At 47.9% G+C, this 12,753-nt stretch overlaps 4 protein-coding genes across 5 annotated transcripts; 3 read left to right on the top strand and 1 right to left on the bottom strand.

The window, feature by feature from the left end:
• Positions 1 to 182: 182 nt before the first annotated feature.
• GL218_01048 (Versiconal hemiacetal acetate reductase) lies at positions 183 to 1,239 on the top strand (the record flags this gene model as incomplete). Of its 2 annotated transcripts, XM_033577495.1 has the most annotated exons (2): positions 183 to 474; positions 569 to 1,239. In XM_033577495.1, 2 exons carry the CDS (start codon positions 183 to 185, stop codon positions 1,237 to 1,239), a joined length of 963 nt encoding a protein of 320 aa, XP_033438997.1. The 2 variants fall into 2 exon arrangements, with proteins under 2 accessions (XP_033438997.1, XP_033438998.1); XM_033577494.1 differs by lacking the exon at positions 569 to 1,239 and having other exon boundaries at positions 183 to 524.
• A 3,171-nt stretch (positions 1,240 to 4,410) lies between these two features.
• Positions 4,411 to 6,257, top strand: GL218_01047 (Beta,beta-carotene 15,15'-monooxygenase; the record flags this gene model as incomplete). Its single annotated transcript, XM_033577493.1, has 2 exons — positions 4,411 to 4,548; positions 4,602 to 6,257. The coding sequence occupies 2 exons, from the start codon at positions 4,411 to 4,413 to the stop codon at positions 6,255 to 6,257; spliced, it is 1,794 nt and encodes a 597-aa protein (XP_033437978.1).
• Positions 6,258 to 6,552: 295 nt separating this feature from the next.
• Positions 6,553 to 8,614, bottom strand: GL218_01046 (putative glucose transporter rco-3; the record flags this gene model as incomplete). Its single annotated transcript, XM_033577492.1, has 7 exons — positions 6,553 to 6,927; positions 7,002 to 7,234; positions 7,298 to 7,434; positions 7,514 to 7,550; positions 7,609 to 8,055; positions 8,116 to 8,441; positions 8,514 to 8,614. 7 exons carry the CDS (start codon positions 8,612 to 8,614, stop codon positions 6,553 to 6,555), a joined length of 1,656 nt encoding a protein of 551 aa, XP_033437979.1.
• A 2,289-nt stretch (positions 8,615 to 10,903) lies between these two features.
• Positions 10,904 to 12,704, top strand: GL218_01045 (Oligosaccharide translocation protein RFT1; the record flags this gene model as incomplete). Its single annotated transcript, XM_033577491.1, has 2 exons — positions 10,904 to 12,573; positions 12,632 to 12,704. The coding sequence occupies 2 exons, from the start codon at positions 10,904 to 10,906 to the stop codon at positions 12,702 to 12,704; spliced, it is 1,743 nt and encodes a 580-aa protein (XP_033437980.1).
• Positions 12,705 to 12,753: the final 49 nt, after the last annotated feature.

Raw genomic sequence — 12,753 nt, 5'->3', positions numbered from 1 at the left:
TTCGAGTATCAAGGAAGATTAATATTTCGTTATTCAACCTAAGTCAAGACTCCAACATCAGCTTAGCCATGTTTCAATTCCCAGTTCCGGCATCTCTCCAGAAGAGCATCGACAATACCAATGTAGATTATGCTAGGGTAGGCTCTTCCGGGCTTCGTGTGTCCTCACCCATCTTAGGTGCTATGTCCCTGGGCTCCTCAAAGTGGCTGCCGTGGGTACTAGATGAAGAGAAGTCACTCGAAATTCTCAAGGCCGCCTACGATAGGGGCATTAACACGTGGGACACAGCAAACGCCTACTCCAACGGCATCAGCGAAGAGATTGTCGGAAAAGCGCTTCAGAAATTCTCTATCCCGCGAGAGAAGGTCATCATCTTGACAAAGTGTTTCCTATACGTCGGGGAAGACTCGAGCGTATTCACCGCTCCGTTTGGAGGAGTACTTAGCCAGAGCAAGGACTATGTCAACCAAGGGGGTAAGCGAGTTTCGATTCGAGTAGCGCCGCATTTATTCATCCATACATAACAAACGGGGAAAAAAATCCGAGCATTAGGCTAACGACAACACAGGTCTTTCTCGCGCTGCCATCTTTAACGCTGTTGATGCGTCGCTGAGGCGTCTGGGCACGAGTTACATTGACTTATTCCAAATTCACCGATTCGACCCAACCACGCCTATCGAGGAGACCATGAAGGCACTACACGACCTTGTACAAACCGGCAAGGTGCGCTACATCGGTGCGAGCTCGATGTGGGCTACGCAGTTCGTGCGCATGCAGGCGGTCGCCGAACGCAACGGCTGGACCAAGTTCATCAGTATGCAAAACTTGTACAACTTGTGCTATCGCGAAGAGGAACGTGAGATGATTCGTTACTGTAATGACACGGGCGTTGGTATCCTGCCGTACTCTCCTAACTTCGGCGGTAAGCTAGCCCGACCCTTGGGACAGGATGACTCGACTCGCTCCAAGACACCCGGTCCCATCAGCTTAGATCTCCGACCTGACGAGGAGGAAATTATTCGCCGAGTAGAGAAGCTTGCTGTCGAGAAAGGTTGGAAGATGAGCAACGTCAATCTGGCGTGGCATCATATGAAAGGCACTATACCGATCGTCGGGTTCAACTCGGTTGCTAGGATTGACGAGGCATGCGATGCGCGAGGTAAGACGTTAACGGCTGAAGACGTCAAGTTCCTCGAGGAACCCTATGTTCCCAAGCCCGTTTTTGGGCTTTTCGACTAAGTCATTTATCTTCTATTTTAGAGTGTCTACTACGTTTTGAGAAGTAGGGGGTTCTGTACTTGTATCTAGAACTTCAGTTCATTCTGCTCCATAACTTTTTCAAGAATGGCATTTCCTAAAGTGTTAGCAACAGACTTTAATTTATTCTTTAGCCACTGCTTTTGGAATTCTGGGATATTATCCGCATTGATCGCTAGTATCAGCGGCCATGCTAAAAGCGTCGCTAGCTTAGGCTTGATTTCTTGATTAACGCGAACAATATTATCGTTCATCACAGTTTCTCTTGCAGCTGTGGGATTTCTCTCCGTAGTAACAGGGGCGAAGAAGACCGCAATACTACGACACAAGTCTATTCCTAGGGACGCCATATTTCTTAGGCATATATCCTGCTCTGGGGCTACAGATAACATCTGAGATGAACATTGGGCCATAATGGAGAGCGCTCTATTGCGGATGCTGTTGACAACTAAACGGATAGCGTAGTATCGACACCATATAGTAGCGTGGCCACACGTGGCGAAGACATGAATTACCCCATCAAAGGTAGAATCTGGCTCAGAACTCGATAGTGTGGTAAATTTCCAATCTTCAGGGAGTGTAGTAGACCACGATTCCAATGCATCGTCAAGCGATCGAGCCTCGGTTGCAAGGTCGCCCGGATGCGGTTGAGTTGAGAATCTTGCACTTTTCGGAAGGAAAAGACAAAGCGACCTCTGACGGAGGGCGGCTACGCGGACCATGATCGAATCAAGAGTTAGAACGGGACCTTCCTCACCGAACTCGACCCCGTCTCGAAGCCACTCAGGAACGAACATGCCTCGAAGAATACACACCCGAATCTAGGCTTGGTGAGCAATGTATCTATTACGCATGTTTGGATACTTACTAATCGTCGTCGCACGGCTCGGTCTAGAAAAAGATTGGGCGTCCAATTTTTTTGCTGCCGTTGCCTCAAGAGATCTGTAGCTCTATCGTAATGACAAGTATTCTTCCAGATTCGTGATCCGGTCACGTCGAGATTCAAAAGCGAAACTTCATCCTGGTCACGGCTATAGCATCTATCCATGACGTTCTTATAGCAAAGATGTATTAGGCCGTGCTTGCTAGAGGGCTTGTAGACTTTCACTCATACCTTGTAGTCAGCCGTCAGCATCGTCGCAAGGAGAAGCTCGTCGATGTTGTTTTGCGATAGCTGGAGGATCTCGTTTTGCACGTTCTCGATGCTTCGTGCGAATAACTTCTCGGCTTCTTCAATCGGCTTGTCTAGCTGCATCACACGACCGAATACAGCGTGCGAAAGGGCCGATATAATTAGGTGAAGACTCGAGTCATGTTGGTCTATATCACGGTAAGGTATTAAGTAGTGGTTATACTCTCGAGCAAATTCGGGGATCTCGTCGTCTCGGAATACGTAATCATTAAACCAGAATTGCAATGCTTTATCTTCCGCCGGAACGAAGGATGACACGGAAAATGCTGCTGAGTCGACCACTTCGGCCTCCGGTCCTGATATTTCTTGTACCTTTGATTTCCAAGGACGCCGAGGTTTGCCTTGAGCAAAGGCATTCTCATCCTTGAATAGTAAACCAGATTCTTCGTTCTGATCCCAAAGACAATCTCGACTTGCTTTTTGGCATCGGCCACACGATGGATGGACCGAATCGCACTAGATTTTTTTAGTTTGCGGTGATCGGGTAGTTTTCTCGTCTCATTACGCCTCACCTTGATGCGCCGGGTTTTACAGGTAATACAGCCGCGGCTAGGAAATACCATATTGCTGTTGGTCTATAAGAATGGATAGTATTTGGATTATGAACGATTTAGTTACAGGTTAGGTATAGGTTACAGTTACAAGTTCAGCCCTGAGGTGGCGGAGATTACGGAGTTACCATCTTATATATTACCTAATGCTCTATTATGACATTGAGAACTTATCTTCGTAAATTTTCTACTAAGAATCCTCTTATGAGACCAGCTTAGTGCTGACTATAATGATTAGAGAAAAGACCTAAGGTACTTAGAGGTAGTAACGAATAGCCGAATGATAAAGAGGCTTGGAGTTAAAGACGAGTTAAAGACGGGTAGATATCAATTTAAGCGAATGCGAAGTTCCTAAGTCAAAGTACTTTAGTGAGGTACCGCTGTAGCGCAGAACTTACCGAAAAAGTCGGCCAATCGGGAAAGCCATTCAATATCCCTTGCCAACCTTTCGGGATAATTAAAAAGCCACTAAACGTCTATTGGATGACGAATGGATTCAAGTCCTGAATAAGGCAAGTACATGTCTTTTACAGTCTGCAGACTTGCAGCCACTAATTTGACTAATTTGACCGATTTGACATGTAGGTACTTACACCTGCGTGATTCATGAATCATGACTTAGAGCCTCAGTACTTTTTGTCATTCTATCATGTACCTGGAAATATGGCCCGGTACATCACAGCTTTGAGTAGCAAGAAAGTTTTCTAGATATTCATATAAACTTCCATAGGTACCTAAACTAATCATAGATCCTCAGGTATCTATTAGTTAGCCTTTACTAATTCCTTCGACAACGAATCCGAAACCCTTAACCCTTTTATCTTTTATGATTGGCCCGTCGTTATTAGTCTACGTTCCTTCTCGATCGTCAACTCGCATTCGTCATTGGTGGACGTGAGTGAAAGAGCTCTGCGCAAGGGAGCTACGTACATATTTAGACGTAGAGTATCTGACCACCAAGTCTATCGGATCTTTAGGCCTCAAACAGTAATAGCAGCATTTCCATTGGCCGATATCTATAGCAACTTGCTAAGCAATACAGAGACTCTCTCGCAACTCCCTCGCATTTAAGTTATCGAATATTCACTACCAGTTGGTCGCGTGGCTGACGAATTGATACCGGGTCTCGCATTCGGTTATCTTCAAGAGACGAACTACTTCGTTAGATCATATCTACGAAATCGAACGTCCTATGTTCTCCTTACGGTAACAAGCAATCAAACAACTTGAATGAGTCGGGCCCGAATCCCTGGCTTAAAGACGACCGAGTCCATTTATAGCCGTTAAGTGCCTATATAATCTCACCCGCCCACTTCAGCTCGGCTTATACGCTGGTTAGAAATACCAATAGCCTTTCGGTTTTCTGGAATTTGAGACACGTGGTACGCTATTAACAACCTCCGGAGCATCATGGCTACAGAAACCGAGACAAACGATATACGAAATAGGGAAATTATTGGAGGACCTGAAAACGAAGATACCGATTTCGAAACTACAGTACGAGGAATGCTGAAAGCTGATTTTGAAGACTGGCCAAACGAAGCAGGAGTAAGCCCCCATTATACCACCTTCACCCGTATGATATGCTAATATATTATAAGTTCGAAGGGCTAAATGAGATACGCGGTCCAGTAGAACTTTCTATCAAAGGTTCCATCCCGGCGTGGGCTTCTGGCACGCTGTATCGCACCGGCCCCGGGCAGTATATTGTCGAAAATACCCCGAAAGGCACATTCCGTACCACGCATTGGTTCGACGGCCTAGGCCAATCACATAAATTTAGTATTATTCCCAATTTCGAGAATAGCGATAGCGCTGTAAGGGTCGAATATACATCTCGACGTCAGAGCCAGGCTCTATATGACGCTATTAAGAAAGATGGGAAAAGACCTGATATCGGCTTCGGGCAAAAGATGGATCCATGCATCGGACTATTTGGCAAGATCATGAGCGTCTGGAGAGGATCACCGAAACGGGAAGATCCCAACTTTGACAATGTCTCCGTTGCCTTCCAAGCAAACGTGCCCGGTTTGCCGTCGAAAACTAAGACGACCACGGAGTCTGGCCATCGAGCAGGTATCAAGACTCTATGGCTGACTACAGATAACGGAAACATGAAAGAGATCGACCAGAATACCTTAGAGCCGATAGGTATAGCCAGACAGCAGGCGCTCCACCCGCTCCTTAGAGGTCCGCTGAGCTGCGCCCACGCCCAGAGAGATCCGGAAACCGGCGACTACTACAACTATAATCTTGAAATGGGCTACAAGTCATCGTATCGTGTCTTCCGCACAAGCGCGTCAACCGGAGTAACCGAAATTATAGCTACGATATCTGCCGTCGACGTGAAGCCGGCGTACATTCACTCGTTTTATCTCACATCTTCATTTGCCATATTGTGTATTCCATCATCCCACCTCGGTACGAACGGCATTCAAGTCCCTTGGAAGGGCAATATGGTCGACGCTATCGAGAATTTCGACTCGTCGAAATTATGTAGGTGGTTCGTCGTCGACCGTCTCGGCAACCGCGGTGTAGTTGCGATGTTCGATAGCCCGGCGGCTTTTTACTTCCACAGCGTAAACTCATTCGAGGAGCGCGACGAAGAGACGGGCGACCTTAACGTGTACTGCGACGTGATGCAGTATCCTAATCTTGACGTGATAAGAGCGTATGAAGTAGACGTCATGCTTCAGAGGAACGGCGCGGCCAAGAAATTCTGGGGCGACGAAGAGCGTAATCGCAGCTGTCACGTTCGACTTACTCGATGGAAACTTGGGATCCCCAAATCAGACACAAACGATACGGATGCATTAGAAACTCGACGGGATGCAAAGAAAATGTTCGAAATCAAAGCTCCGCATGCTGGCGAACTACCTACGATCAACCCGACATACGCAACCAAGAAACATCGCTACATATATAGCATAGCCAACCGCGGTTACAGCACCCTATTCGATACTATCGTGAAGACAGACGTGTTAACACATGGGACGACTTTCTGGGACAATCCAAGCGGACACACGCCGGGAGAACCTATCTTTGTACCGCGTCCGAGGTCACCTGGAGAAGGAGGCCTGGACGAAGATGACGGCGTGCTCCTGAGCGTCGTGCTCGACGGGGCTGGTAAGACGAGTTATCTGCTATGTTTGGATGCCAAGACTCTACACGAACTAGGACGCGCTGAGTGTGATTTCGCTATAGGGTTTGGGTTTCATGGAATGCATTGGCCTGCTGCGGTCCCTACAACGTCCTAGTTTTGGTACAGTTGCAATTCATATAAACCATCGATGGACGTAAAGGATAAGCAATTGGATTGCAGACCGAGAACCCGATATAAATAGGCGAATGTGGATTAGTTATTAGTGATGATTCTAGAGCCTGGTTAGTATTCAGTTCATAAAACACATACTTTCTCACGGCCCTTAAGCAAATCCTCTTGCTAAGACTAGCTCAGGAGGTACCTGAAAAACGACGTATTTTGAAGTCTATTGAAGTATATGCTACAAGTCAGACGGATATTAAACTGATGAAGCTAAAGTGCCGCTAAATTTACACCGAAGATTTTTCGTCGTGATGCGAAACGCCGGTATGTCCTTCACTCTCAGCCAACTTTTCGGCTTGCCCATTAGTTGTAGCACTATCAACGTCACCAGAAGCCGTCGTGGGAAAACCTTGTCGTTGCGAAAATGTAGAGCTCGGGGTCCACGCAGCACTCTTCCGCGCACTACTCACTTCACTATATAGCTCGTCGACCTCTTCAAGCGACCATCCTTTGGTTTCGTATACGAGGAAGTACACGAAGGCGATGCAGATGAAACAAGCGCCGAACCACACGAAGAAGATCTTGGACTGCAGATTGGCGTAACCCTCGCCGTAGTTGACGAGATACGGGGTTGCGTAGGCTATCGCCCAGTTCAGGAGCCACTATTTGTATAAGCAGTCAGCACTGCATATCGGATAGAGGAGACATAATAATTATATAGGCGAGAACAACTTACATTAGTGGCCGTAGTCATACTAAGGCACTTGGCTCGCATCTTCAGGGGGAAAATCTCGCCCGTCACTACCCACGCAAGAGGTCCCCAGGTACTGGCAAAGAAGAATATATAGATACAAATAAAGGCGATACCAGCCTTCTGCGCCGCGACGTTATAGACCACGACATTACCTGCCTCGTCTTGCCCCGTCGTCAGGGTACCGAGCAGGGCCACAAGGAATTGGCTGATACACACTGCAGCAAGAAAAGTCAGTAATCATTTCACGAGATAAGAAAATAAATCCAAATTTTACTTACTTCCGACTGCGCCCCATAAGAGAAGGGGGCGACGACCAACCCTGTCTACAGCCCACAGACCAGGGAGGGTTGAGAAGACGTTAATGCAAGACGTGATTACTTGGATCGTGAACGGATCTTGGATGCCCGAGTTCTTGCTACAATATTGAAGATTATTATGTTAGCTTTGCACTACGACTAGGTAAAGAGGATCGAAACAATGTTTATTATACTAACAAATAATTTACGCCGTAGTAGAACACAAAGTTGACACCTACGATGATGTTAGTAAGGAATCTTTAAGCATTAGAAGGATAACCGGCGTGCGTTACCTGTTAGCTGTTGAAGCCCTTGTATTCCCATACCGGTGAGAAGTCGCTTCAGCATGGGACCGCGGAAGCAGTCAAGATAAGTGGCCGTTCCGATGCTCAGCTCGTAATCATTGTTCGCCTTAATCTCAGCTAACTCATCGTGGATAGCGGCATGGTTGCGATCGATCCTTCGGAGCTTACCAAGAGAACGAGCAGCCTTGTCCTGCTGTCCTTTCTTGACCAAGTACCGGGGAGTCTCTGGTAGTAGAAGCATCCCGGCAATGAGGATGATGGCCCAAGCGAACTGCACGGCGATAGGGATGCGGTACGAGCCGGTATCCTGACGGTACTGCGTGGCGTAGTCTACAACTGCGGCGAGGAGTAGACCAATCGTGATGGCGAATTGATACGCGCCTACGATGGCACCTCGAATCCAACGCGGTGCCGTTTCGCTTTGGTATAAGGGGACTATAACACATGTTAGTTGAAGCTCAGTTAAAAGCCGAGTAAGACTTGCGAGAGACATACTTAGCGCAGATATTAGACCGACTCCGAAGCCGGCAAAGAAGCGACCGGCCAGGAACAGAGGTAGGGCCGTAGCAGCGGTCTGGAGTATGACGCCGAAAATAAAGACCCACGAAGAGACGATGAGAGATAGGCGGCGACCTATAGTGTCGGCGATGAGTGGCGACCCCAAAGCTCCGAAGAAAGTGCCCGCGGAGAGGATCGACACGATGGCAGAGGATTGGGAGGGTGAGACGTCCAGATGGCCGTGAGTGTTGACGTAACCGGTTGAGAAGAGATTTTGGAAGAAGTCCATAGCTAGAATACCGCTGATAGTTCCGGTATCATAACTGAGATTGTATGTTAGCGCAAAGAAGAACAATGTGAACTATCACATATCCTAAGAATGCTGATAGACATACCCGAATAGAATACCACCGAATGCTACGAATAGACCGATGGCGATGGCGGGCCACGCCTTGCCGGCATCTTGCTCGGGCTTTTGGATAGTGAAGCGACCCATTGCGAAGATATTTTTGCGCCGTTCGATATTATAAATCGGCTAATACTACGTATAGTCGCACGGATAGGAGGACATGGGTTGCTGTCCTTCAGAAGGGGCGAGGGAAGTTTAAGTAATGCTGAAATTTATATGTTGTAATCTAAGGCAAACCCGATTTGGTGTAGACGCGATCTTAATTCACGTAACAGGGGTAAGGGGATGATGAAATATCTCACCAAGAGAGAAATAAGATGGAGTGGGGAGTCACGAGGGGTTTACTACCTAAAAGAAGGCATGAGGTACCAAGGCCATACGTAGCGTCGAGACCCTTGATGTCGTTCTTATTGCCTCGCAAATTCTAAGCTAATGGGGCTGTAGCTGGGGATAGGGGGGATAGAAGGAGGGGTACCTAGTAGAACTCGATCCCCGGAAATCACTAGTATCAAAGTTCTCTTTCATATCTAGACATGATTATTGGCAAGGTTGTACTTCACGAGGCCTGACAAGTTGTAGCCGGTCCGATTGTAATGCAGAGACTCAGGCTCGATACCTCCTACGATCTGATAGCACCGCAAATCCTACTACATAATGCAAGACTACCTAACCTAACCTTACCTACACGTGTAGAAGCTGAGCTGAGCTGTACGAAACTAAGAAGAAAATAAAAAAATTACATTAGTATGTGTAAATTGACGTTTCAGAGACTCTTCAAATAGAAAAATGTTCATCTCACTCTATAGACTTGTCTTACAAGCAACGTTGAAGCACAAAGTTTGCATATAGTACATGACCAACCAGGTCGAAATATTCCTGATTCAAGCGTATATGCTGTACTATGCGGACAGCAGCAGATCATCGGTATTTCCCATGAAGCTTAGGCGGGATGGATGCAGACGTAGAGCTCCATTGCATTAGTGGCTTGGTACCGTATCGCCGTCGTCGTAGGATATAGGTTCAAATCTCCAATATGGGTTAGCCCTCCGTGTTCGGGACTCTAGTTCGGGACTCTAGCTGGTGCCTGGAACCCTACCCTGTAGGTTTATTGCAGGGGAGGCGACAAGTGCCGTCAACTAAAAATCTACGCAGCCACGGCGAATTCCACGATCCTAACTGGCTTGGTCTGACCATGGAGAGGATGTGTGGGAGTATGTGTGGGCGTATGTGGGCGTGTGTGTGGGGGAAAATGGAGATATTCTGAAGAGCAATTCCAGCCTCAAAGGCTAATAAGTCGGCCCATTTCTTCCCCAATTCTCCATTTCTTCTCCATTTCTTCATTCATTCCCCATTCATTCTCCATTCATTCTCCACGTTCCCCGAGACGCCACCGATCTAATGTAGGCATTTTCGCCGACACCAAGGCTCATCGCTTCAGGAGCTGACTATAATAACGCCGAGCAAACATAAGTTCGATACATCATGCTTTGGAAATCTAACCCGTACACATGTCTGCAACCTTGAACGATAGGCTTGCCGTGACCACCAGCCAAAGTCCCTACCAGTAATCCGTAAGGTGCTCCTGAACAGTAAGCAGAAGTGTTAGGGATGCATATAGTTTTTAAAAAGGTGTAGGATTGGTTACCCATGACGTACAGAGGGATGCTTGATGCGACATGTCGCTCAGCTGAAGTCTCTCACTGCTGTGGATATGCTGGCCTCGACGTGGATCGAGTCTGACGATTAGAGGCTACATCATCTGCAGTTTTGGGGAGCTAGCCAGTGGGGTAGAGGAAGGTTTGTTGTAGTTTGGATAGTAAAATATGATGGGGTTTTACGGGGTTTTATGGAGTCTTATGGGGTTAGACTGCAATAGTCACCATACAGACATCGGTCCGATATTCTATTGCGGTATCAAGTGTCGAGCGGTCAGGATTGTCATCGGTCCTTCTCAATTAGTATGTTTTGATATACGCAGCAAATTTTTGATCGTAAATCTGCATCTAACAGGAATTATGTCATAGTATGGGGCATTTCTTGACAATAACTCCCCCACGGGGTTTTTCGAGAAGAAAGCGGAAGAGCTGCACGTCAAAGTAAAAAAAAAAAAAGTTCTAATTTTATTTGGGTGATGTAACTCCGCAGCTCCTCCGGTGCCTATCGATACCTTAGGTTAGGTACCTATCGGCGCAACTCAGGGCGCTAGATGGTAGCGGCTGTAGCGGTTCTATCAGTGCCCGGACCCCGAAAATTTAGGTAGGTAATCGCGAATGCCGGACCGTAATTATTGAAACAGAAACTTGTCATCATTTCCTTTCCGTCGCGTGTCAAAATTGTACCAAAATGGAACATTAAATCCTTGGATGCGGTACAACTATGATCGACCAACTAGACGCTTCGAAGGATGCCAATGACAAAAAGCTGCATACCAATCCCATTCCGAAGCAAGGTTCTGCCGTCCACGGCGCATCCCTGCTCATAGTCCTCCAAATCGCGTCGCGCGCCATCACCTTCGTAGCCAACCAGCTGCTGCTCCGCTTCCTAACCGCTCAGCTATTAGGAATTTCAACACAGCTCGAAGTCTACTACTTGTCTGTTCTATTCTTCTCCCGCGAGAGTTTGCGCGTAGCTATCCAGCGCCAGGAGAGCCCGTCCACTTCGCGTTCTGCTGACGGCCAACCCCTAGCTGAGAATGCAAGAGACAGCCAGTCTGTCGTAAACATTGCTCATATATCTCTACTGTTAGGTCTGGGAGCTTCTGTCGGATTGGGCTGGGCCTACCTTAGCTATGTCGACGCTGCTACCGCTGCTACGCCTTACCTCGATGTCGCCCTCCGTATATACGCTGTAGCGGCTATCGTCGAGTTACTCTCCGAGCCCGCCTTCGTGATACTGCAACATCGATTGCGCTTTGGGCCTCGTGCCGCAGCCGAGTCTGTAGCTACCTTCTTTCGATGCTTCGCAACCTTCGGGGCGGCTAATTGGGCTTGGAAGAAGGGTTTAGAGATTGGCGTCTTACCATTTGCCCTCGGACAGCTAGCCTACGGCACAGGACTCCTCGCTGTTTACGCGTGGTATGGCGCACAATTGGCGTCTACCGAGGGTTTCTCCCTTTTCCTAAGGACAAGTGCCCCCTCGCAGAAAGGGACTAACAAGAAAATAGAGACGGCGCGGGCTCTCGACACTGATTATGTGCTCGGGTACTTTTACAGACCGACCCTACAACTTGCGTACAGCTTGACGGCTCAGTCGTTTGTAAAGCACCTACTTACACAGGGCGATACATTTCTAGTTTCCATCCTCTCCGACTCGAGATCCCAAGGCGTTTATGCTCTCGCCAATAACTACGGGAGCTTGCTTGCACGCTTAGTCTTCCAGCCTATCGAGGAGAGCAGTCGCAACTATTTCAGCAAGCTACTCTCTTCTGCAAAAAGCTCTCCCGGAAAGCAAGCCGTCACCAAGGCGCGTTCAGATTTACAGGCGCTCCTGAAGTTCTACGTCCTCTTAAGTACGATGGTCGTTACCATAGGGCCCTACGCTGCGCCTTTGCTGGTTCAGATTGTCGCAGGCACTAAATGGTCCGCCAGCGGAGCCGGGGCAGTGTTGGCGCGGTATTGCTTATATATCCCACTCCTAGCTATAAACGGCGTCGCGGAAGCGTTTGTATCGTCGATCGCCACGGAATCCGAGGTGCACCGCCAGAGCTTGTGGATGGGCGCCTTCAGCGTGGCATTTGGCGTTGCCGGGTTTGTCTCACTCCGAGTTTTGGACCTGGGTGCTGCTGGTCTCGTGTACGCAAACGGCATCAATATGCTATGCCGCATCATCTGGAGCGGAACTTTTATCACGCAGTATTTTCGGGCTAACGAAATCGACTTTAGCTGGAACAGTATCCTTCCAGGTAACTTGGCTCTCACGACTGTTGCTGCTGCGGCGTTCTGGGCTTCTCTGAGGAGAGCCGGCATTTCTATCGGTAGCACATCGCCATACGTATTTGTAGATCTAATCACGGTTGCAACTAGAGCCGTGCCCTTCGTAATCATCATGTAAGTGTCTTAACTACTTTCTATACGCGTATATGTAAATTTCTAACTGGTCAACCAGTGCCTATGCCGAACGCAAATACTTGCTGGGCTGCTATAATTCCATCCGCGGCCGTGGCGAAGCGTCAAGGTAACATCTACCTTAGGTATAGACATAGCTTAATTTATATAGACACCAATTCT

The sequence above is a fragment of the Daldinia childiae genome (genome assembly GCF_008694065.1).
Source record: "Daldinia childiae strain JS-1345 chromosome Unknown Scaffold2, whole genome shotgun sequence".
NCBI lineage: Eukaryota > Fungi > Ascomycota > Sordariomycetes > Xylariales > Hypoxylaceae > Daldinia > Daldinia childiae.
This window is presented reverse-complemented; position numbering and strand designations above follow the sequence as displayed.